Here is a 23,504-nt window from a genome sequence, read left to right as displayed (position 1 = left end):
GCAGAGCACAACTCAACTCCTTTTTAGTTAGGACAGTATACTCCAGCTATTTGAAAGAAGGTTACATAACAACATTTTTTAAACAGGTGTAGTTTGTCATGAGGTTTGCAGTCCACTGCGTCTTAACAAAATAACCGAACGTCGTAGTGGGATTGGAACCAGAGGATTCTAAATTTGGTCGTCACTGTTCTCCAATACAGCTGGGCACACTAGGCAAAACGAGGTTTCCATTTGCCCCTTCCACCTACTAGTATTATCCGTCTGTCATTTTGGTAAATGGACACATGACTTTATGATGTGGAGTGTAGGCTCAAATGTTAGCAAAGACAACTGAAAACGAAAGTTGAGGTAAGCAGTGAATAACTAATTCACTCATGAGTAAATGATCTTGAACGTTTCAGCAAATGTTCAATTCAACGAAGAAACACTTTGATGAAGAAACAACTTGAAATGCATTCCTACTAAACTATATTACGAGAATTGCAACATTAAGTAAATAACGTTGTGAAATGTTTGTTTAAATTATTACATCAAAATGAATATATGATTCTTGACTCCCAAATAGCATTAGCATCATATTTAAGGCTATGAGCTGTAAACCCTATTGTTGTAGTGGTAGGCCAGTCACCAATCGGTCGGATGTCATTTTTTAAGCCAAATGGAAAACATTCCCACGACGCCATTTTCATCCCTATTGCTCTCAGCTTAATGCATGATTTGGGCAGTATATCGCCTCTGTTATGGTGTTCACCTTGCTCCCCGAATCTCGGGAATTCTGTTGACATGCAGGTACATGGACACGCTCATTACCCTGTTGCTGAGTACGGCAGATTGACCTTTTTTCTTTTTTTAAACTGCATTGTGCCTTGGCATGTAACAATTTGATTACACTTCGGAGTGAAACAAAGGGTTTATGGTTTACCAATTATTTCATTTTTCCTGACAGTGAAACCAAGAGTTCCTCAAAAGTCGGACCAGCATGTCTGGAGCCCAGAAGCCAGGGATCAAAGTGAGAAACCACAACGAAAACATGTTCGGTTTCAGAATTTTGGAAGGATGCTGCTGGAGCAGGAAACTCAGGCTGTCAGGTCAGAACACAAATCCATATCGGTTTGGTATTCAAACCCGAGGTCGTATAGAAGTTGAACATAAATTCCAAACGATGAAATCTCACGAAAATTGTGGGGAGCGACGATTTTCAGTGAAGGAGCTAGTGCAGCATATGTTTATATTTTTTATTTGACGATTTTTTTTGAAATACCCGCTTACTCGGTTACCTGTAGTAACTCATTCCCTGATAACCATCCTAAAGGCGGTGCGCACATTAATCCTGTGTGGTTTTGGCATACATCTGGCGCTTCTACATGTATATAAGTGGCATAAACATTTTAGCTTTAGCCCAATTGAATGTGACACATAATGCGAAAAAAAAATCTTTTTGAAGTAGAAGAGAACACGGAGGCAATAAAACACCGGTTAAGCTGCCAAGGAGTCGGTTGCCGCATAATGCACTTGGTTTACACCAGCATTGCGATCATGTACTATCCACCATGACTCATCGCAAGAGCCGTGCAGGTGTCCTACGAGTCTTCGCATTGCATGCATCATCCAGTGGGCTTCATGGGCCATTACGAAGAGTGAATTGTCACGTGCATCTTAACTTAAAAATTTAATTAAAGTGCAAACTGAGCCGGCACTCTAAAAGGCGGTACGTTAAGAACTGAATTTCGAGGACGATGTTCAAAAAATAAAGAGCAGCAAACTCGACGTATGCACTTTCATTAATATTTATCTTTGTAATGCAATTGACAAGTTCCTTTGTCATGGAACAGTGCCTCCCTGGAAGGGCATACCATCCAAATGTTTGCAACAGTAAAGTCATTGACGTGACAGTCCGGTATTCCTTTACGGATTAATACTGATATAAAAAACCGTGCTGTCATACTTCTTCTTGGGGAAAAAAAGAAAGACGGAGGCGGACCTGGTCCCACAGGACAACCCTCCTTGGAGTTTTATGGCTGTACACATGCCTTGATATAATGGTAAGGGGATTGCCCTAGGGAAATCAACCCCCTTTCAAGCCATGCCACGACCCGGCAAACTCGCCAATTTTCAATTTCGGCGAAGTGACAGGCAGCGCACTTCAGTGGCAAATGCGTGTATTCCCGCGCTTAGGAGTTTGCCCATCAACTCAACATGGCGAAATTGAGTAGGCTCCATCTGAGAGCAGTCGGTGTTTGGGGAAGGGGCAGCACGGTTTGCACAGTCCATTCTCTACGTGCCTGTGCTGGTAATAACTCCTTATCTCCCTATGCAACACGTCGCTTCCAAGACACTGGATTTGGTTCCATGTGCATGTATAAGATGTTTCATTAGGGTTAATGGACAGGCACGCTCTTCCTATGGTCGCGGAAGGCGTATGCTCATGCTTGTTGCAGTAAAAAGAAATATATATGTAGACGAAGTGACCCGATGACCCCGTGGCAGGCTTCTGTCGGCCTTTTATTCACTCACGGACCATGATTCATTTGATAACGTATCGGTATTGAAGTCAAAAACCTGTAGCATGTCGGTTTAGTTTTGCTTGTCGACTGAAACTGGACTCGGATGATTACACGCACAGAAAAACACAAACTTCACGATTCACTTGATAACGCATCGGTAGTGAAGTTTAAAACCCGTACAGCATGTCTGTTTAGTTTAGGAAAAGAGGTAATTAAGCTCTAACGCTCAAGCAAAACTGTCCGCAGCATGAACAGAACAGTCACAGAAATTTTTACAAGCCTAGGTAAAGAAGCCTTGGCACTTTATCTTTATCCCAGTGATTCCACCATTTTCCTCCTCCATGCATACTAAAATTCGCATCAAACCAGAAAAGCCTCGAAAGCGACACAAAATGGCAATATATGGACAATAATTAAAGTTAGTGGAACACAGATATATAAATTTGTTACAATGTTTCTGGTCGCACGTGTTAACCACCAGTATACCACTGCAGATTGGGCAAATTAATTCTAATGCTGCTTGTCATCTTCTTTAACCTTTCTGCGTGTGCAGCCGCTGTCAAACCTGATTAACATTTAACCTCTGAAGACGTGCGTAATAACTAAAGATAAGAAAGAAAACTACAACGTCTAGTGAAGCAGCCTTGCACGATTGAAAGTAGAACACAAAATATCTCACACTTGTGACACTGTACTCTTTCAACATCTTAAAGGAAGTTAACAAAGTGTAAGGAAAATGGCACAGACAAACAAACAAGGCAAAACTGTTGTCCAGTTTGTTTGATTTCTAGAAGGGGATTCCGAAGACCCCTTTATAATCATCTTTTTTACTAGTCAGGACTTGGCCATGCCTTCAGTTGCGGGTCCCAGCTGAGTCAATTAGCCCCGAGTGCTTCACGCAGACGTCTTCGTCTGACGACGGCCACCTCACATTGTCTTTGTGGGCTCTAGCTCTCAGAGAAGACACAGATTCTGTTGGCATGGTGATTGATCCAAAATTAGCCGCACCTGTCTCTTAGGACCAGAGCAAGTATTTAACTCGCCTGACAGAGACGGGGAAGATGGAGGGGAAAAAAAGGAAAATTCACAGAAGGGTTCAGGAGTGTAATAGCGCGCGAGTGACGGTAAAGAAGAAGGCACGGGAGCCGTCAAGACCCGGCACTCAAGATCTTAGTGACAATAGGGTCACAAAAGATAAAGCAGTATGGGGGAATGGAAATAGTCTGCCGCGAATGTATCACATTTTGATGTTTCACATAAGGTGGCTTATGCCGCTGCAATCTCCTTTTTGTCATAAACATTTATTACGGACATGAGAAGCTCGCATTCTGCCATCGAGTAGAAAATTAAATTTACTCGCCTGTAGAGGTGGCTTGTAATGCATTTTTGATGTTGGCAAGCTGAAGAACTGTAAAAACTCACGGACTGCAGTGCATCTTCTTTTAATTATACCTCGGGAGACCCTGTTTAAAGTACACCCTACGTGAATGTTGTCAGCATGTTGTCGTTCTTGTTTACGTTGTGAAGATGGGTTTCATATCCTCAAGGGTATCTGGAGTCTTGAATAATCCACTAACGTTTTCCATATCACAAGTGTGATTAAGTCATGATTTTTACCTCAAGAAAGATTTTATCAACACGATACGATATTGTCTAAATATGGAATAGCCTATCTTTTGATAAAATATTGGAGATTGGGATATCGGCGATATCGTTAATATCAGCGATCGTTTTGCTCAACCGAGTTTTCCGAAATACAAAATTAAATCGTTGGTGTTTCGTTTTCCTCAAATCTCACTGATTTCCTCATACTTAGCAAAACTAACCTCATTTTGTTGCAGTTCTGTACGTAAGATGTCAAAACCTACAAGGCTAAATCTAAAAAGAAAATTGCTAACGAGGACATCAGAAACATCACACCACGATAAGCCAGCTTTTATGACACCAAACAGTGAACGTACCCAGACTCCAATGGGCCACATCTAAAGAACGACCACGTCTTCCTTTTAATCTTACCAGTGTTGTGTTCTGGTAAAATACGTGCATAGCCTTTACCATTGTTTTTGCGTGGCACAGGACGCTAATTAATACCGTATGTATTTAGCTGTCACAATAATAAAATACCAAATGGAGAGTTAAGCTTTGTTTACGAGATTCGCCTGTACCTGACGGTTGAATTCAGAATCAAGCACCCCACTTTTCACTATGAAATACACTTCTGTGTTGATTCTTGTCTGATTTAAAATTTCGCACGTAAACATATCTAATCCTGCCTTTCTGTGGCGTGTCATCTACCGGTCAATGCGTTTCGACGCGGTTCACAGTGCTGCGCGCAGGTTATATACGTATAATTGTTCATTGGTCAGAATCACTTTCGGACATTTTTATCCGGGTACGCAAGGAACGAAACAAATGATCCGTCTGTTCCAGCTATAGTAGTCGGTAAAAAAAGCGATTTTGCCACACCACATTGTTCATAGATTATACTTTCAGTCATGTTTTCAGTCATACATACTTTGAGGGCAATTTTATCGTCGTATTTGCAATATCGCTGGGGAAAGATTCGAGTACGAAAAAAAATAATATCACCAGCACCAGATACTATTACACTTTTTTCTGTACAATATCACTGAAATATGGCTTGTACTAATAATTATTTTGTTTGCCCGCCTTGTACTTTGGATTTCAAATCCCCTGTTTGACAGGACGTGTCAGCGCTTCATTGAGTCATGACGAGCTAATTACAAACGAAGCCGGCGACGGAGAGTGAATGTTCTCTGTCAGCCGTTCGTTTAATGAGATACCTACTCAATCGTGAAACGAGACTAGGGGAGATATTCAACACTGCCCACCGAGTAGTGGACATGAAACACAAAGCTGCGGAGCACTTTGCCCATTACTTCTTGCTGTAATACCATTTATAACAAGAAAAATACTTTTTGAAAAGGCTAGCAACTGGTCGGTTTCTTTTTTTTGTGTAATTCTTCATATTCTAAGTTTTCAATCAACAATCATGACGATCGCGAGTATTCCGACCTACCTTTATAGTAAAAAAGTAAATGTTCTCAAAATAAATTAACATTTAATAGGCATTACCTTCAATGCCTTGACGCATGAGAAAAAGATGAAAAAGATTTGCCACCTGTTTAATTAATCATTAACTACGGTCACAGCATCAATTGTCACAATTCCGAATTAGTGTGTGCTTCGGCATCCCATGTATTCCTAGCTCTTGACAGGATGCCACACATGTTGATGCCAGTACAAGTAAATGTATATGAAAACGAGAACATGTATAATTTAATTTCAATTTTCATAGTAGAGAAGAAGATATTATTGATGGCTAAGGTAACCTTCTCTCATGGTAAAAACCTGCTCTAAAACTCGAACTGTAGCGGCAGAACATTGCCATACATGCCTGTCTTAATGGCCAAAGTCATAGCTGGGTCTGCAAATTGCATGTCAGTGCTGTTAGTTTAATGCATTCCTAATCATCTGATTCACCAGAGCAAATGTTATCAAAAGTTAACACGGAGGAAAAGCAGCAAAGAGCTATAGAATCTATATGTTGTCGGTTAATTTTTTTGCTTCAGGTCAGCTCCACCCCACATAATGGAGGGCTATTTGTCAAATAAGTGTGGTGAAAAAAAACAACATCCCTAGGACAGTCCTTCACGGTGCATTTGTGGCCTGCTTTCGGTGAGGCCAAACCCCGTGCCGAATTTAGTCTAAATTCCCAGGTGAGCGGCACGAATGTTTCTCCCCTCGGTTCAGGTGATGCGACCGCTGCTGTTAAGTGCGTATTACACCTTGTCACTTGGCGGTACGATTCCGGCAGGCGACGAGTCCCGAATTCGTTTAACAACGATGTCCTAATTACGGGGCCAGCCGTGGGGAGATGCCCGAACCGCCAAGATCCCGAAATGTCAAGCAGTGTACGGTCGCAAGAGTCTCCCTTGGCTCAATGTGCCATTCTTTTGAGGACATGGCAAGGGTACCCTAGCCGGCACGTTCTCCGCAAAGCAATTTTCGTCAAAAACGAATCCAAGCCTGCGGCAAAATGTGTATGAAAAAACAAAGCACACGCTAGGGATAATCTGCAGGTGACAAACGCTTTCATCTACATGTTAAAGGTGGCCGGGGGTCGTACATCGGAATTGTACCATGTCACCATTAGTGTGTTTAGAAGAAAAAGAGGAAAATCCTTAGAAACGGATCACTCCAGAAATTACTAGAGGCTTATATGACAGCTCAATTTACAACGTAACAAAAACCGAATTGCTTTCATTACAGGTGCTATTTCAGGCTTAATGTAAATCACATGCAATACCGGTCGAATGATCTCAGCAGGCAATGCAGTCATGATAAAAATGGCCGAAAGTGCCGATTCTTATGTTCCTGGACAATCTCAATTAACCGTTTTCTCGGGGTCACGGTACCTTTGAAATTCAATACACTTTTCACTATCTCGAAAAAGTCTTTTCAGGTCGGTCATTTTAGTTTTCTGAAAAACAGGCAGCTTGCAGCAAATAACGCAGTGCAGTGCAATTTGCTCTTTTCCAATTAAAGATGAAACGGCTAAACGTCTAAAACACGCGCAGCCCTAGTCTGTGCAAACATTGAAGCTCAAAATGTTTTTATTGACCAGCTTTCTCGCGGAGAGCTAAGTGCACCTTCTTCAATAAGGAGAAAAAAATTAATGGGTCTTGTTGGAGAGCACAATTACTGATTTCACGAGACCTGGAAAATCTTGGAACAAATCATCACCGTATAAGGGCTCTTTCATCAAAGAAAGGGTGTGACGGTTGTGGCTTTCTCGTATGTCACGCTGCCTGGCTACTCTCACAATAGTGTGAGAACCGGTCCTCATCATAGTTCACCTTCACAACTGGGAGTTCCCGCTGTCTTTTTAGGGAAGCCAGGAACACCTGCAATTGAGTTGAGCATGGTATGGCGAGCTGGCAAACAGTCACGTTCAAACCCATCCCAAGAGTTGTACGTGTTGACACATGGATGCTGGAGTAACCCCTGCGGATCTCTGGGTTCCGCAAATCAGGTCAACTTGAAGTGAACCACTCTTTATATAGCATTTGCGCTGCACAAAATAAACCGACATTTCACCCAATTACTCAGACCACGGGAGAATATTATTTGATGAAACTGGTGCCATTTCATTGTCTTTGAGCGCCACAACTGCCCGTTTTTCAATAACATTGTGGATTGTTTAATAGTGACCGTCTTCTTGTATCCTAGTAAATGCTTCCTTCTATTAGTATTACCCTTGATATGATGTGATGATCCATTTGATGTGGTTCAGACATAGACAGAAAAACGTTGCATCAGCCTCTTGTATAGCGTTACACCTCGTAAAAAATGTCTGGCACGTGAAAATTCTCACCTGTCGTCATCGATGACTGAAAACTTTGCACTGGGGTGGTTATTGATTTGACACCATATATCGATGCGATATTTCATTTCGCACATTTAACTTGACACGAAACCTAACTTCGATGAAGATGAACTTTGCCCACATTTACTTTTGTGAGACTACTTTTTTCGGATAGTCAGACGAAGACTTGTTTTTTCGTAGGGGCCTCCATCATATATTGCCCCACTTTTCGCTGGTTTGTTACTTAAACTAGGTCTGGATCATGTCGTTCCACCGAAAGAAAATTAAGTTGAGATGTGGTGTCGTTTATCTGACCCCATTCTTGATTGATTAAGATTGAAAAATTGGCATCATCGCATAGGCACACTTGCATTGCTTTTGACCTCTGGGATATCAGTCTTGGCTGCTGATTCCGTTTAACACACATTTTTTTGATAAAGAAGACAAGCTTTTTCTACGGGTAACCAATTTTCACCCTGTTTGTCGACGTAATAACAGTATTCATCAAGGATTGTGCTGCTTCATCGGCATGCAGGGGTAAAACGGTGTCAAACTCCTAGATATTCTTTCAGCTGTTAAATTTCGTCTGTGCCTGGAGTCGTTGGCATGAATTTGAAGTGAATAGTGCTAGTTAAAGCATATGAGAAAGCCGCACCTGGAGAGATCGTTGTCATGCTTCACAAATTCAGCCATGTTTAAACATTTTATTTGTTCCCCCAATGTCTATATTAACTGCACGCGATATTCCAGTGTTCATCAGTAACTGTTATCGCCAGTTTTGTTTAGTGCGCTTGGTTAGGAAAGACCAATCTTTTTCATTTTCTTTAGTTTCAACCGATATTTGTCAGAACAAAGACTAAAGAGAGATTCCAAACCGTATTTTCATTATTACCAATGTGTAAAGGTAACGTATTTGCCCAGATCACTTTATGATTTCGTTTCATATTGTTGATTTACGGTGAAGTATATTTATGTTTTTAACCTCTTAACTGTAAATAGCCCAACAGTGATTGGTTAACTCAGGCCAATATTTCCGTCTTGTCTGAACTGAGTAGAAGCTCTTGATACAATGGCCATCTTCCTTTGATTTTAATACGTAGCAAGCTTTAAGTGCTCTAATTCTCAGATTCTCTTCGTGAAGTTACCAAGATTCCTATACTATCATACCTAAATATTCAATCGCGGAACACACTCGAGAGGTCTCAGTGTATATATATACGTACCTTGCAATAATATTTGGTCTTTTTCAGCCCTGTCCGAAATCAATGTCAGTTTTATATCCGATTTAAGGCACCGTGATTTGGAGAGATAAAATCTGGACAAAAATCTGTGTAATGATTTAGGTAACTCAGTTCGTCCAAACAAGCACTGGCGTAGCCACGGGGGGCCTGCGGGCACATGCCCCCCTCACACATTCCCGGTGGGCCCCCCAATTAAAAAACGGATGAATGGATATTGAACAAGGCTAACAAAAACGGCCCCCAAAAAACAAAACAAAACAAAAAATGTACCACTGAAAGCTGGTGGCCCCCCAGATACTGGTGCCCCCTTTGTGCCCCCTCGTAAATCCTTGCTAGGCCACTGCAAACAAGAAGTGCTAACAATTCTTTACACGGAGAAAATGTCTTGGATAGACCGTCTCCATAGACACAGTTATAGGTGAACAATCTACAAAACATCAATTTAGCCATCTCTGTGAAGAGTTCTGAAGAGTAATCTGTTATAGAGTCATGTCACAAACTGGGGCCTGGGTTGTGTTGCTGCCTTCACATTCCGTCTACATATAAACAGAGATGGTTCAATAATTCTAGCAAAACAAAAAAATGATAAAGTCGGATCTGTTTTATTTAGATCATGTCATTCTCTTTTTCCATCGAAATCAAATGCTAGAAATGCTTTTGACAAAATTACCAACAACATCAAAACATATAATTTATGAAAGTTATATTATAGACTGATGCATTACGAATGTGTACACAAATCCGATTTACATGTGTAATGGAAGTCGTAAGAAGTCGGTTTTAGTGTTTCCTTACATGTATGTGTGAAAGTACTTGTTGAAGAATGAAGTTGAAACTTCCTTTTTTTGGAGATGCGCATGCCCTCGCTGTCGGCCAAAAAGGGGCTTTGAAGCACTTTAACTACAAAATGTAATGGTGAAGTGGATGTTATATCCTTTTGTATGATATCATTTCATTCGTCGTTTTATTTCCACCTTGTTATACATTATTAAGAATCATTTTGCTTTGGTGACACTGCTTGTCAGATTCAACCTTAGTCATAAAAATGTGCATGAGTCTAGTTTTACGCAAGTGATTACAATATCTTTACGTATGACAGACATAATACACAACCTTTCTCCTTATGATATTTTTGTATGATAAAGCCCTGATACCAATTCCTTGGAAATAACGCACTTTAAAAGGCAAGTGATTAATAATGCGTTTATTTCCAACATCTTATTTTAAGAAGCAACTTTTAAAAACTGGATTTCAATTGTTGGTTGCTACTGATCAGTTACCGTGTACCAAGAGGAATGGGTGTATGGTTTGAACGTATGGTGTCAATATTCACATAAAAGGAATACACATGACGTCATGTACTTCTATTGAAACTGAAATTGGTTAACAGCTCCTTCATTACGTTATCAAATTGTACAAGCATATTGTTGTATTACACGATATATACATTTACAGTCATTATTTTTATACTTCGACGATAAAAGTTTTCATATTTCACCTAAAGTCGCTGTAATAGCTGTTAGACACTATTTTACAAAATCGACTTGAACTTAACCTTTACCTATGGAATCTCCATATTATATCCATTAAAAAGGGAACACACACATTGTAATTAACAAACCGAACGGAGGCCCAGAGTTACTGTGCAGCTAGTGCTATAGCACCTGGAAAGCTTTTTTTACTTGTCTTTACTGTAATCAATCACTCGATTCGGTTCTTCATTAACAGAATTGAAGTCTACCACTAAACATTGCGTGTCTCAATGCAGGTCGTATTTGCAGGTGATGTTTGCCCTGCTACCTCTAAAATGCCCTCAATAAAATAGAGTACTCGTCTTCATTCAATTGGCATCGGCTATCTGTTGACATTTTATATCCCTTCTGGGGAAAGAACTAACATTGAGACCATCAACGCGTTCAGGAGAAGGTGCCACTTCGTTTCGCACTCTTAGAGATTTCCCTCATAATTACGGCATAATTACACTTATGCTTTCCATTTCTGACTCTCAGCGTGGTTTGACTCTCTACCAAATCAGCAGTTCTGCACACACTGCCATCCAGAAATTGCAGGTTCTTTGGACGGTGTTGCAAAAGTTTCTGTTTCTCCAAAAACTGAGAGTTGTGATCCTGACATGACCATTGGCAAAAATCATGATTATAGGCGGCAAGAGAACTTTTTCATTAACAAGGATCAGATTATTTTGTTTTTACACTAAGACCCCAAAACACAGGTTCTGTTTTAAATGATTAAAACCTGGTTCTTCCATTTTCAAGTTGCAGAGCGCATTGTATGAACATAAACTTTTACAAACGTGCCGTTGCTGAAATTTAAAAACAAACGACTACAAGCCCCATTCGCTAGATTTTGTTTAGATCACTTGCAAGTTATACAACTTGATATTGAGCAGTTTCTTGTATATTACTATGCGAAACTTGTCTAAAATGCATTTGAACGTATCCTTCGAATTTGAACATTTTGTTAGCAATGTTAGAAGCTCGCTCATTGCGTACAAAAACATTGAGAAGTACATAAAGCACATGCTACTGATGTCACTATGTTAAACAATTTAGAACGTTATACTTAAAATGTTATAATGGAAAACACATTAAACATGAAAACAAGTCTTTTAATGAAAAGGCAGTAAAACTGGACACTGCCCAGTAGGGAATTAATTACATATCATGATGTTCAAGTCCGATTGACAGTCGGTATAGGTACATGTATATTAAAATAATTCAAAGTAATGCACCTTCATGACAAAGTCATGTTTAAAGGGTAAACTTAAATAACATATTTGGAAGTAATTTATTTAATTGAATAACGTAGACATGAAGTCGTTCTGAAAAAATTCCGCCACATCTTAGCTTGATAATGCCAACAAATGGCCTTTACCATCAAGCCCCAAGAGGACAATTATAGCAGTTTCTAAATGTCAATTTTGCTGCTTTAAAGGGAACTAAAACATTCAAAACTGACCAGTATTCAATGGAACGAGTTTTCCAACTACATGTACATTAGAGCCTTAAACAAAAGGTTCTGCGCCCGCTAAATCAACAATTTTCGAGTCAAAATTGATGATGGACAAGTAACATTCCGATGGAGAGAGGAAAGTACAAGTATGTACGTTTAAACTACTAACATGCATTGTTGGGGGGGCGTTACGGAAACGTGATCTGGAGCGTTATCACTAACAGTGCAAACACCACTAACACTGAGTCGTACCATCCACTCGTTGGTCACGAAAAAATAATGTTCGTACCGGTGATGTGGTCTTGTCTGTCCGTTTTCATTGCTTTACCAACTCGTTTTACACTTCCGTACTGTAGATACCGTATACTGTCTATTCGCGAATAGGTCCGTCAGTTTTCAAAAATAAACCGGGTCCGATGTCTGTTGTGGCACAGCCTTCATGGTTTTGTGTTTGCATCTTGTCAAAGGATTTTGCCATCCCCAACAGAGGGAGAATTCCAATTCCATGCGTAGTTTATTATTAATACACAAATAGGTTTTCTGATCTTGCATGACTAAATTTATGATTTTCAGGTATTCACTTCAAATAATACTCGAAAGCCTACATTCACTAGGAAACGTAGGATGTGATTTGAACCATTAGTGGACTAAACAGAACGTGCTTTCATTTTTTTTTCTCATGCCACAAAAGATTATGTTGTACATGATTTATTACCTTTATGGCAGTAGAATCGGACCTTCAATTGGGTTCGCGAAAAGAAAGTAATTCAAATAAAAACATGAAACGTTTGTAAAATGTCCTAGCGTGATAGGGTTGGTATATATGGTAATAGTTGTATATCAGCAAGTCATCGATCGATGTTTTGTTCGTTCGTCTGCAAGGTGTCCGTTAACCACCACGTCCTCAGCGTTAAATATACAGACTAGTTTGCTGCAGTTCTTTGCACCCTCAGATACAGATTTGTGTTCATCGGCCTCAGTAGGGCACACGAATCTTTGCGCAGCACTCCTTAAAATGACCCACACAGTGTCATCCACAGCTCCAATGTGGGGTGGAATTTTGTAGCGCTGAGGTTATGGGGAATGTGTACATCATGTCTTACATAAATTTATTTTATGTGAACGTGCGCGATCTTCAGTTGAAAAGGATTACACCGCGAAAGTACCTCCAAGATTTACTGTACCATGAGTCATGACCAACAATTACCGCTAAGAATTATTTGTTGAAATTAGTTGGCATTACAGTGTGCCACAAATAGATTGGTCTGATGCATCGAATATACAGGCATCGTGAAAAATGCATTTTCGTGCTGTTAACAGTTCGTTATCATGCCATTTCGGGGTGCTTTGCAATCATTACGATTCCTCATTCAGTCACGTCACGTCGAGTCATTACGTCCTTACAAACAAAAGGGCCGATAGTGTGAGAGGATGGGAGACAAACATCCAAAGGTTTTACAACATCCTGACAACTTTCCACAAGTACGGACTACACAGTGGCGAAAACAGGAAAATCAACACGACAGGATCACGGTATACGTAACGTTTCTCAAATGTGATTTATGATGGACACTTTGGCGTATGTATTTTTACTGGATTGAAAAACATGGACAGCTTTCTTGCATATTATTAAATTACCGAAAAGTAAGGGGTGGTAAATCCGTAGATGCCCTCAACCTGAGCTTTGAAACATTTGTTTCAAAAACTAATATAAAACAGTCTTTGCCGTGCTATGATGCATCCCTCTTCCAAAGTTATTTGAAACTGGGCGGTTAAGCTTGTTAATTTGACGTATTTCTACCTAAATACGTGGTGTTTTACCAGAGGCTCCATCTTGTTCCATGCGTTAATTTTTCTTGTCCTTTTGGAAACATTTCGGTTAATTTGGAAATAACATTCTGTAGCTTAATGATATTTATTTATGTTTAAAACGACCAAATCATTATTTTCACCTTCGATGTAGGACAGAATCTGCTGATTACAGGTAGACTTCAAGCTGCAACGCATCATCTCGTGAATTTGTCCCATGGCTGCCGATTCCGGAATCGGCAACGCTTGTTTTCTTCACTCGGTCCCCGTTGACTTCTCCTAACTCAAGGGCATCACTATCCCTCTCTTTACTTGATCTTAGGACAGAGTTCTTTTGAAAGCCCACGTGTCTTCCTGCGGCGTCATTCACAATCTTGGGATTATCGGTGATATTCGGTAACAAGGGGTCACTGGGGGCAGATTCTTCCTCCATCCCATCAATAATAAATCCTTCTGGGTCTGTTCTTTGCAGAGTATCTGTCAACGACGACCGTCGGTTGTTGTTCTGGGACCCATCACAAAGGAAGCATCCCTCCTTATCGGAATCGGCGTCCGACACGCTTAGTACATGCTGTGACGAGCCGTAAGTTTCAGATCCCGGACATGAGATCTGCTTATTGTTCCGAGACCTGAGTTTATCCGGGGTGGACGGTGGGAAACAGGACAACTCCAGGGCGTTGGAGCCGTGGCCAGGGCTCTTTTGCAACTGCCGAGTTCCTATATTGTCAGCAATGTCCGAAGGGTCCTCCAAGGGAGCAGTTCTTTGATAAGATGGGTCTTGGCCGACAACCCAGTAGGTAAGAAGCTCTCCTTTGCCTTTCATAGCAACTAGTCCGCGCTCTTCTAGCTCGTATCCTTCGAGTTGGATTAAGTTGTCACGGCACTGACCACTACAGTGGATCCTCAGAGCTGAAAATCCAACCAGTTAAAGGTTAAAATAGTTAAATGTGCATGTTGATTATTTCCTCTAGATCATTGAAAGAAAAATGTTCTCTATAACTGATGGGGCTGTCCAGGTTAAATAGACCACAAGAAATGATGTAATCTATGACTGAATTAGCATGATCAATTGAAGTATTGTAATTTCCAAGGATGATATGAATGACTAAGGCACTGCTAACATTGTACACAAACTGCGATTTGTCTGATTTTAGGATCTAGTAGGTCTAACGGTTATTTTTGGCTTTCCAAGTAATCCTTTCGTAAAAAAATGCTGCTGGTGCTCTTTGTGAACTGCGAAGAAAAGTTCTGTGCATGCAACTTTGTTTCACACCAAAGAACACTCTACGTTGTTTAGTTACAGAAAAATCTGAAATGTTTTCACGGGAAGGAAATTTGGTGAGAAACCTTAGGTGTCTTAACCACAAGATGGGAAGTCGATAGGAAACGTAATACAGGCTTGGTATTCCAGACAGAGAACACGTCACTGTGCAAAGATCAATGCATCAGCGATCAGACACTGATGGATCAGGTCGTTCTGGGTGAGACATCAACTCTCAGACAAAAAGCATTAACTTACGTTGACCATTCGATTCCATTCTGGAGGCGGTGTTTACAGTGTCACCGAAGAGGCAATACCGAGGCATTGCGAGTCCAACAACACCCGCCACTACAGGGCCTGCAAGGTCAAATGTTCTAAAGTGTACTGGTGAAAACTGCTGAAATTGCTTCATTTTCGTTATTCCCGCATGAGGAACTTGTTTTATACACAATAATTTTAACAGAGCGGGTAAATCATATAGCAAAGTTGAAGTTTTGCGTTATTAAATTTACTTTCCAGTAGTGTCGTAACGGACTTCATATGGAGCTGGATCTATTGTAAGTCACCTATGCATTAATGTTGGTATGTTCGTCTTGTAGGATTCCCAACTAATTACAAGGTCGCTCCTCATCTGACATCCAAGACCCATCCATTCCTTAACTGTGTCCTCTGCAATCGTTTTACACAGTTCCATGGAACTTTGATAATCGTAACTTTCTATTCAAATATATAAAAATCATGACCTTGTCTATATATTGAAAGCAAAAAAAAAATAAAAATTTATCTTCCACCTGAATGGATTCCGATGCGGAGTTTTAGTATTTCATCTGGCTTGTGTCGAATGTGGAACTCTTTTACGGCTGCCAAGAGGTGTAATGCTGTAGAAGCGATCTCGCCAGCATGTCGGATGCCGTTCCTTATAGGTAGACCGGAGACCAGCATGTATGCATCCCCGATAGTCTCTACCTTGTACACGTCATAGTAGCTTATGATGGCGTCAAACAAGGTGTAGAGATCGTTCAGCAGGTCTACTACCTAAATAACATGTAGACAGTAATTGTGCAATTCATCTATTAGATGTTTTGTTGATAGAACGGAATATTGTAAAAGCGTGCGTGGGAGTTTATTTCCTTGAGTTGTAGGAAAAAGGTCGACATATTTATGATAATCTTGACCCTACTGATAGTCTTACCTGACGAGGAGCGAGAGACGCTCAAAACTTGTAATAAATAAGAACTAACAGGACGACGACTTTCCGTAAATTCAAGAGTTTATCGGTTCTGAGAGAAACTGTTGGATAAACATCACTTTGTTCTATTCGCATCCAGAAGACAGGAACTCACTGCAAGTGTTTACCCTGAAACAATACAAGTAAACTTTTCCTAATGACAACATTGTTTGTCATTTACGGAGCTTATGACCTTTGGAATTAAAGATCAACACTAATTGGCCATAGAGCCCATGAGTGGCTATCTCTATACGCAGTATGGCTAAAACGGTACACACACGTCGTTGACAATACATTGTACCTCCTTTAAGTCGGCCCGAGTTTGATGTGTTTTGTCTCTTTCTTTTTTTTTACATATCGGTAATATGGAGTTTTTCATTGCTCTTTGTTCACTTACTTAAAAATTTGGTTTAGTTATGTGAAATTTATCGTACTCACGCCATAAAAGGTAGTGATTACTTAAAATTAATGCGTTGTGAAGGTAAAACAATTAAGTTCTACCTTCAGATGAATTTCAGTGCATGGCTGACTCACGCTATCCTTACATTGCTACTCGTTTTGATTAAAATGTCATCCCAGTTGTTTTTTGTGCATGGTAAAATCGTTTAGCAACCTCGGCTCGCTATCTTACGAACAGCCTGCATCCCCCATTCAATCAATGACGAAGTAGCAACTCTGCAAATTAACTTATGGTAGGTCAGCGAAGCCAGCTGCACATTACAACCGAAATAGCAAGCACAGCACTATCAGTGGTTTACGCAATAAGCCGGCAACTTCGGAGAGTTCAAGAAATATCAGGTACATGTATGTGGACATTTATGATGGACAGAAAGGTTTGATGCACTTTGCATCAAAATCATTTGATTTGTAGCTTTGCGAAGATTACCTCAGGGAAACGAGTGCAATACCTCAATAATCGAAAACTCTGACGAAGCAAATCAAACAGATTTAATTTGGTGTTTATTGGGTCTAAACCACTTTCCCGTCACTAGTTTTGCTGAGCATCTAGGGTCCCTGAGGTATCAACAGAGGGCACATAATGATGTTTATCTCACTAGAGATGATACCTTCCCAGGAATTGACAATAACGATGCCTGAATAAAAAGGGAGCTAGCGTCGGATACTTCAAACCTTATAAGAAATTTGAAGCAAGATATGGGACGGAGAGAACCCCCCCCGCCTTTGTGTTGGTCATTGCTTGGTCGGAATTTCAGGAATTCTTTACAGACTTCTAGGGGGGATGTGTTAGGTAACAATAGTCTAGCGTGTGTATAGGGATTGGACAGGTAAGGGGGGTACCCCTCCGTCCCATATCTTGCCTGGTATATTATAAGTACCTTGAGTAATACACCACTTGTTTACAAACAGAATGCCAGTAAAACTCATTATGCGATGAGAGAAGAAATAATTCAGGTAATGTAGTGCGTAACACGAACCGCTTTTGTGGATCATAAAAGAGTCGCACACTTTCAGTAGAGGCGTAACAGTCACTCTGTCTGCACCTAATGCCCATGACGCTCAACTATGGAGGACCGTATTATGGTCGGGTGTGTGGCTCACAAATGGAGTCGTATACTTTTTCAGTATACGCGGGTTTTCTTTTACGAGCGTGCAAGTATCTTTGGTTAATACTCAGTAGGTCCTACGAGGCTAACGTTGGAGGATATGTGGAATGATGGAGATCTGAAATTAAACTCATAAAACATGAACCATACAGTGAACCAATGTATATGTTCACAAGAAAATGATATGAAGTAACACATAGCTGTCATGCAAAATCTGTTTAATATTTAGCAATTTGTAAATAACTTGGCGAAAGCCAAAATGCCCAGTTTAAACCTGTTAAGAATGAATAATTATATTCATTACTTGCTTAAAACGTGCACTTTGATTGAATCGACTGAGGATAATTTCTCATAATATTCTGAACATGTTGCAAACGTAATTCCAAATCGATTAAATTATTCATATAATTATCATTGAGAGAGTAATGTTTCCTTAGATGTATACCAGCTATTTGTGGGTATCACGTTTGAGTGGTCTTATTAATTACATGTCTTGTGCGGAATAGCGACAACAGCTCAACCATGCTTGACATGTCGCCAAGATGCACATGTTTGTCATTCGGCAATCGCTTTTTCGTATTCCAGAAACTATGCCTGCGCAGTAAAGAACATCACTTAAAAACATTTGCTGACTGGCGCGAAGAGTATACTTGAGCTCGACTGCAATGCATTTTTAGATCGATTTTCTTCATTATATATTACATGATTGCGCTTATTCCGTCAATGTCTTATAACTTCTGCAAACCATTAACATAAATAATTACAGTTGCACATCCCCTAAAAGGACGTTCATTGTGCTCTGAGGAATGGGTAATAATTGATGACCTGATTGTCTCGTATAAGAAATTGATATGAATCACTGTAATACGACCTTGCGTGAGTATACCGATGCGTTCCAGGGAGGATTTTTCTTAATTCAAAGTGGCTTTTCTTGTCAGTGACGCAGTGGAAAATATGAATTTGTTTAATGAAAAGTTTTGTGACCCCTGAGGCAGAGGGATTCAGAATAAACAAGATGACAGGTGGCTTTTTTCACGCCAATGCGTCAGTTTATGCCCGAAACATTTATGCATAACCATGACAGTCGTTAAAGATGAAACAATATGAAAACAGGCATTCTTTTTCAAAACTTTTAAAATGAAACAAAAATTTTAACTGAGCAAAAGGTACAAAAGATTCTGCGACTGACTTACGACCGCAGACTCATTCGGGGTAAACGTTTCCAAAGAGGTTTCATCGATGCAGTCTTGTTGGACCTTTAATCTCTTACGCTGCACTGTTTGTAACATTTGTTCTCGAACGCTTTTTATCGACTTGGTTATTTACTGCAGGAAAGTTCTGATGAAAAGTAGAATTACTGTATGTACAAAAATCTCCACATGATCTTGATCCAAGATGGAGTGCGCACCAATGTGGTTGTCCTTACGGAAATGACTGTTCACGTGATACAAAAGCAAAAAGGCGCACTGACACATTTCTGAACCAATTATTGCTGTATTAGGGAAACGCCATGGCAACCAACTACCCACGAAGAAAAATTCATTCGCAAGCTGATCAACCTTACAGATCTGATCTCATTCTTTTATTTCAGAAATAGAGGGGGATAACTCTTCAATACACCTCCAAGGGCGTCGCAGCGAAGCGAAACATGCAACAGCGGAGCTTAGAAAGGGAAAATGGGAGGGAAAATGCTGAGGGGCTTATGGAAAAGTGATCGCTGCGGCGTTTCAAAGGTAAACACCATCATTACCACATCCCATCAGGGGCCGTAAAGATCCGTATCTGCGGCACCAGTTCATCAAGCTTCACTGGTAATGATTTCTCCCACACCTGATGTGATAAATATCCCAGGCATACACTACTTCGATGTCGATGACTCCTTAGCTGAACACGTACCGGGCTCTGTTTTTTGTTTAGCTCACAACGGTACAGCCTAAACATTGCCTCGACGATTGTGTAGGCGTGTTTCTCGAGCCGTTTCATGATGAAGAGCTATCCTGGCCGGCTTCGCAATTATGAAGTACTTAATTTTCCTCTCTACCATAAAATAAGAGTTGGCCTTTGTTTCTGTTTGCACAAGACTGGAAAGCATCCAAGGCAGCTTCGAGTTAAAAGCATTCCATGGATTGAGTAAATCTGCATACAAGACCCATCAATCAAGCTAGGGTAATGTACACAGAATCGTGCTGAAATGGAATTATCTCATTCTATTCAACCTGGAAATGCTTAAATTAAAAAACCATGGAAATCATCTTACTACTCATTCATAGGCAATGACAGAAGCGCTTGTAGTGTTGCCCTAATGGCCCGTTGCCCCAAATTGTGTCTTTTTTAACAAATTTGCCACGTGAGACTGAATGCCATTTCCAATCAATAATGGCAAATTGTAATTTGCATTTATTCTTATTGACACCAATGGCCATTCGTGCACATCCAGTCTGCATTGCCTGCCATGCAAATGTTGCAATTTGTTGTCTGAAGCGGCGGCTTCAACATTTATCCTACAATAACCTGGATAGGTTAAATTAGCTTATATACATCGAAGGGGGATATGGATAGGTAATCAGCCGAGTATTAACGAAGCAGAATACATTGGCGTCTTTGTGGCTGGACTATGCACTTCGTAATCATTCATTGAATTATGTACAATAAGGTCAGTGTGTGCGTGGGCAGTATTCAATACTTCACTTATGGACGACGTCAAATTGAACAATTGTATGAATAGATAAAATGTATTACAATAACACGAATAAGAGGTGGACACAATAGACAGTGACATTACTAAAAGCAATTAAAAGCTTTTCAATGTATAAGTCGTCAGATGTAGTCGTTTTTGTCCACGTGGTGACAAGTCCCCTCGGTAAATGTCAACGTACCAAAAATGCATCAAATATTTTCCGAGCATTATATTTTCAAACAATTGGCACAGCTGCATGCGCCACTGTAAATTCATTCGGATACGAATGTTAACAAGAAAACATAAGTACCAAGTGCAAAAATAAACCGGCGATATTTCAATCTCTCTGGCAATAGGAGCTTCTCGACATTCCTTCAAAAACTACCAATTTAAGTTCGTTCTTCCCTAACCAATAATGGCCAGACAAGGGCCAAATTTACTGTTATTTTTATTTTGACCACAGTAATATAAAAATTTATAAATGCTACTACCGGAAGTTCCGAGGCTAGGCTTTCATGTGCCTTTGTCATACGTAAAAATAAAATATGTTTTGTTTAGCAATCTGGCAATTTTCCAGCTCTCCACAAGGTGATGTATCGGTGAATTTGTCAGAAGAATTATGACTGAAGTGTAACAAAAACAAAAACCGCCATCTATCGTCAATTTATCTTTATAACTTATGCTTTTTCAGTGACAGCTTGAAGTAAAACTTAAAAATTAGTTATAAATAAAATGTCTTTTATCAATAAAAGGAGTATAAATCAGTATAAATCTTTTTCTGCTACATTCTTGTCTTACAGGGTCGACTGGCACCATTCACCTTCCGCATAATTTTCGATAAAATCTCTCGGTATTCCGAATTGCAGTTGTAGACGTTTATTTCTATAGTTGACCGTGTCTTGTAAATGGAATATCTTAATTCGGCACGTTTTCATATTGCTTATTAGATTTCTACCACTTCTGCAGATTACATCGAGTATGCTTACTAACCCTAAAAATACCTGGCGTTTTCGGGCCGTCTTACTGCCAGGAAGGGGGATGGGATCCACAGCCTCCAACATCTCGGCTGTTACATACCCGATCTTTATGAAACTTGGCACGCATGTAAAGACACTCCTGATTAGTACATGTACATCTTATTCAATCCAACATGGCTGACTTTTTGGCTGACCTGTATCAGAAAAGGCGTTTTGCGATAACAGTAAGTCTCCTTTTCACCAAATTGTCAAAATGACCGTAAGACATTACTTGAAACACTCCTGAAATGTTCGGACCGGGAAAAAACGCACTTTGACAACATTGGAGAAAATGTTGCAGGGGGAAAATAGCGTCCCAGCTGTTAGAATTGACAGAATTGTCAAGTCCAGCATAAAAGGGTCAAACACAAGGGGGCGCTGTGACAATAATAGGCAACATCACGGGAAACTTAGGTAAGTGCCAAAACACCAGGGCGCAATCCTCTTGCAACTGCAACAACGTGCATGGGCCATGAAAACTGCGGAATATCTTCATGGAGAGAAAGGAATACTGTCGTCTGCTTCGTGGATGCTGTCCTGTGCCCCTAATTGGCAGGCACTGCCATAGATGGCGGCCTGCCAAAGTTGAATTGATTTTCCCCATCGTTTCTGCAGCCAAGGTTAGGAGACTAAAAATGAAGTCAGCAAACTGAATAGGATTCTGGTTCTTGTCTGATTACATGAATTTTCTTTAAGGTAGCATTCTGTGTGTTTCTCGCACGTCGTAAGTTGAATATATCTCATCGCTTTCTCTCCCCAGGTTTCGTCAGGCTGAAGAAATGCATTGTCTGGCACTTTTGAGGAACCCAGTTTAACAGAATCCTTGGTGAGTGTATTGCTCTATTTCTATGGCTTTAAGGTTTTGCTTACGTTTGGAAAGCTTTATGGAAAACCAAATCTGAGAGATTAATGGCACAGTTTTATTGTTGACACGGGCACTCGCGAGTTTAATTCCGATAATGTCTTGCAAATTCAAGGTTTAACCAGTTTTCCTTGCAAATGTTGAGAACAAAAAACATCCGCCGGTCCTTTGCATGAAATCCTGCCTTCTAGAATATTTACAAGTGCTCTTCAGCGCGAAAACTTTTGAGTAAAAGCCCAACAAACTTCCAAAATGTTTAGTAAATGCCAACAATTTATGAAAAAATATTATTAAGGCCGATAATGACATCGTCATAATTGGGAGGAACACCTCACATTGAATGACAGGATTTTTAACACAGAGTAATCTTCAGTTTCATTAAAATGCACCTCAATGAGGACTCCTTGTGGAAAACGACATTCGGCTAATATCAAGAGAAAGTCTTTTAAGAAAATGCATTTAAGATGAATGTCTGGAAGATGACTTAATACCTCAAGGCACCATCTCCTTTGAGGGGCAAAATATGCCATTTGTGAATTAAATTTGAATAAAATCTGGTACACAGAGTTATGAGATTGCACATAAATGTAGCAATTCGTATTCCCCGGACTAAAGACACTGTTGCTATACCTCGTGAATAGGGGCAAGCCTTTTCATAGCGACCACCATCTCTGGAATGGATTGGTTCCTTTGTGCCCTTCTTATCGATGGGAAGAGTGTATTGTTGCAGGGTGTTTCTTACGTAACTAAGCAAAGGTTGCCTCGAATCACGAGGTATAGAAACAGTGTTTTCAGATAGAGAATTAAAATTATATCCACGTGAATTTTAAAGACCTCAGTGTACCAGATTCTATTCAAATTTAACTTGCAAAGGCTTACTGTTAAACCTTCCAGAAAAAATGATCCTAAAACTAAGTTGGACGAACTTTCTGATGAAAATTCAGCCTGTTGTGATACAGGTTAACAACATTGGGGACTGTGA

The 23,504-nt window shown here is 40.1% G+C and overlaps 1 protein-coding gene and 2 long non-coding RNA genes across 7 annotated transcripts in view; 2 read left to right on the top strand and 1 right to left on the bottom strand.

Annotated features, from left to right (window-relative positions):
• The window catches only part of LOC110979679 (uncharacterized), a 79,078-nt gene extending 77,996 nt beyond the window's left edge, over positions 1-1,082 (top strand). The window contains exon 3 of the long non-coding RNA XR_015425865.1: positions 947-1,082. This is a non-coding gene — a long non-coding RNA (uncharacterized LOC110979679). The remainder of the gene's footprint in view (positions 1-946) is intronic.
• Positions 1,083-9,720: 8,638 nt separating this feature from the next.
• LOC110979674 (guanylate cyclase 32E-like) overlaps positions 9,721-23,504 on the bottom strand; it is a 69,236-nt gene continuing 55,452 nt past the window's right edge. For all 3 annotated transcript variants that reach the window (XM_022235684.2, XM_022235685.2, XM_022235686.2), the window contains 3 exons: positions 15,966-16,209; positions 15,433-15,531; positions 9,721-14,822 (listed from right to left, as the gene is read on the bottom strand). In XM_022235684.2, the coding sequence (XP_022091376.1) occupies positions 14,083-14,822; positions 15,433-15,531; positions 15,966-16,209 (1,083 nt within the window). In that variant the 3' untranslated portion in view covers positions 9,721-14,082. The remainder of the gene's footprint in view (positions 14,823-15,432; positions 15,532-15,965; positions 16,210-23,504) is intronic.
• LOC110979678 (uncharacterized) overlaps positions 14,570-23,504 on the top strand; it is a 23,778-nt gene continuing 14,843 nt past the window's right edge. For 2 of the 3 annotated variants that reach the window (XR_002598226.2, XR_002598225.2), the window contains exons 1-3: positions 14,570-14,710; positions 19,559-19,700; positions 22,421-22,486. This is a non-coding gene — a long non-coding RNA (uncharacterized LOC110979678). The remainder of the gene's footprint in view (positions 14,711-19,558; positions 19,701-22,420; positions 22,487-23,504) is intronic. The other variant, XR_015425984.1, reaches the window with a different exon arrangement.

This window comes from Acanthaster planci, linkage group LG07, assembly GCF_054643075.1.
Source record: "Acanthaster planci isolate LZ-2023a linkage group LG07, COTS_SCS, whole genome shotgun sequence".
NCBI classification, from domain to species: Eukaryota; Metazoa; Echinodermata; class Asteroidea; order Valvatida; family Acanthasteridae; genus Acanthaster; species Acanthaster planci.
The sequence above is the reverse complement of the archived record's forward strand: the minus strand, read 5'-3'. Positions and strand labels throughout refer to the sequence as shown.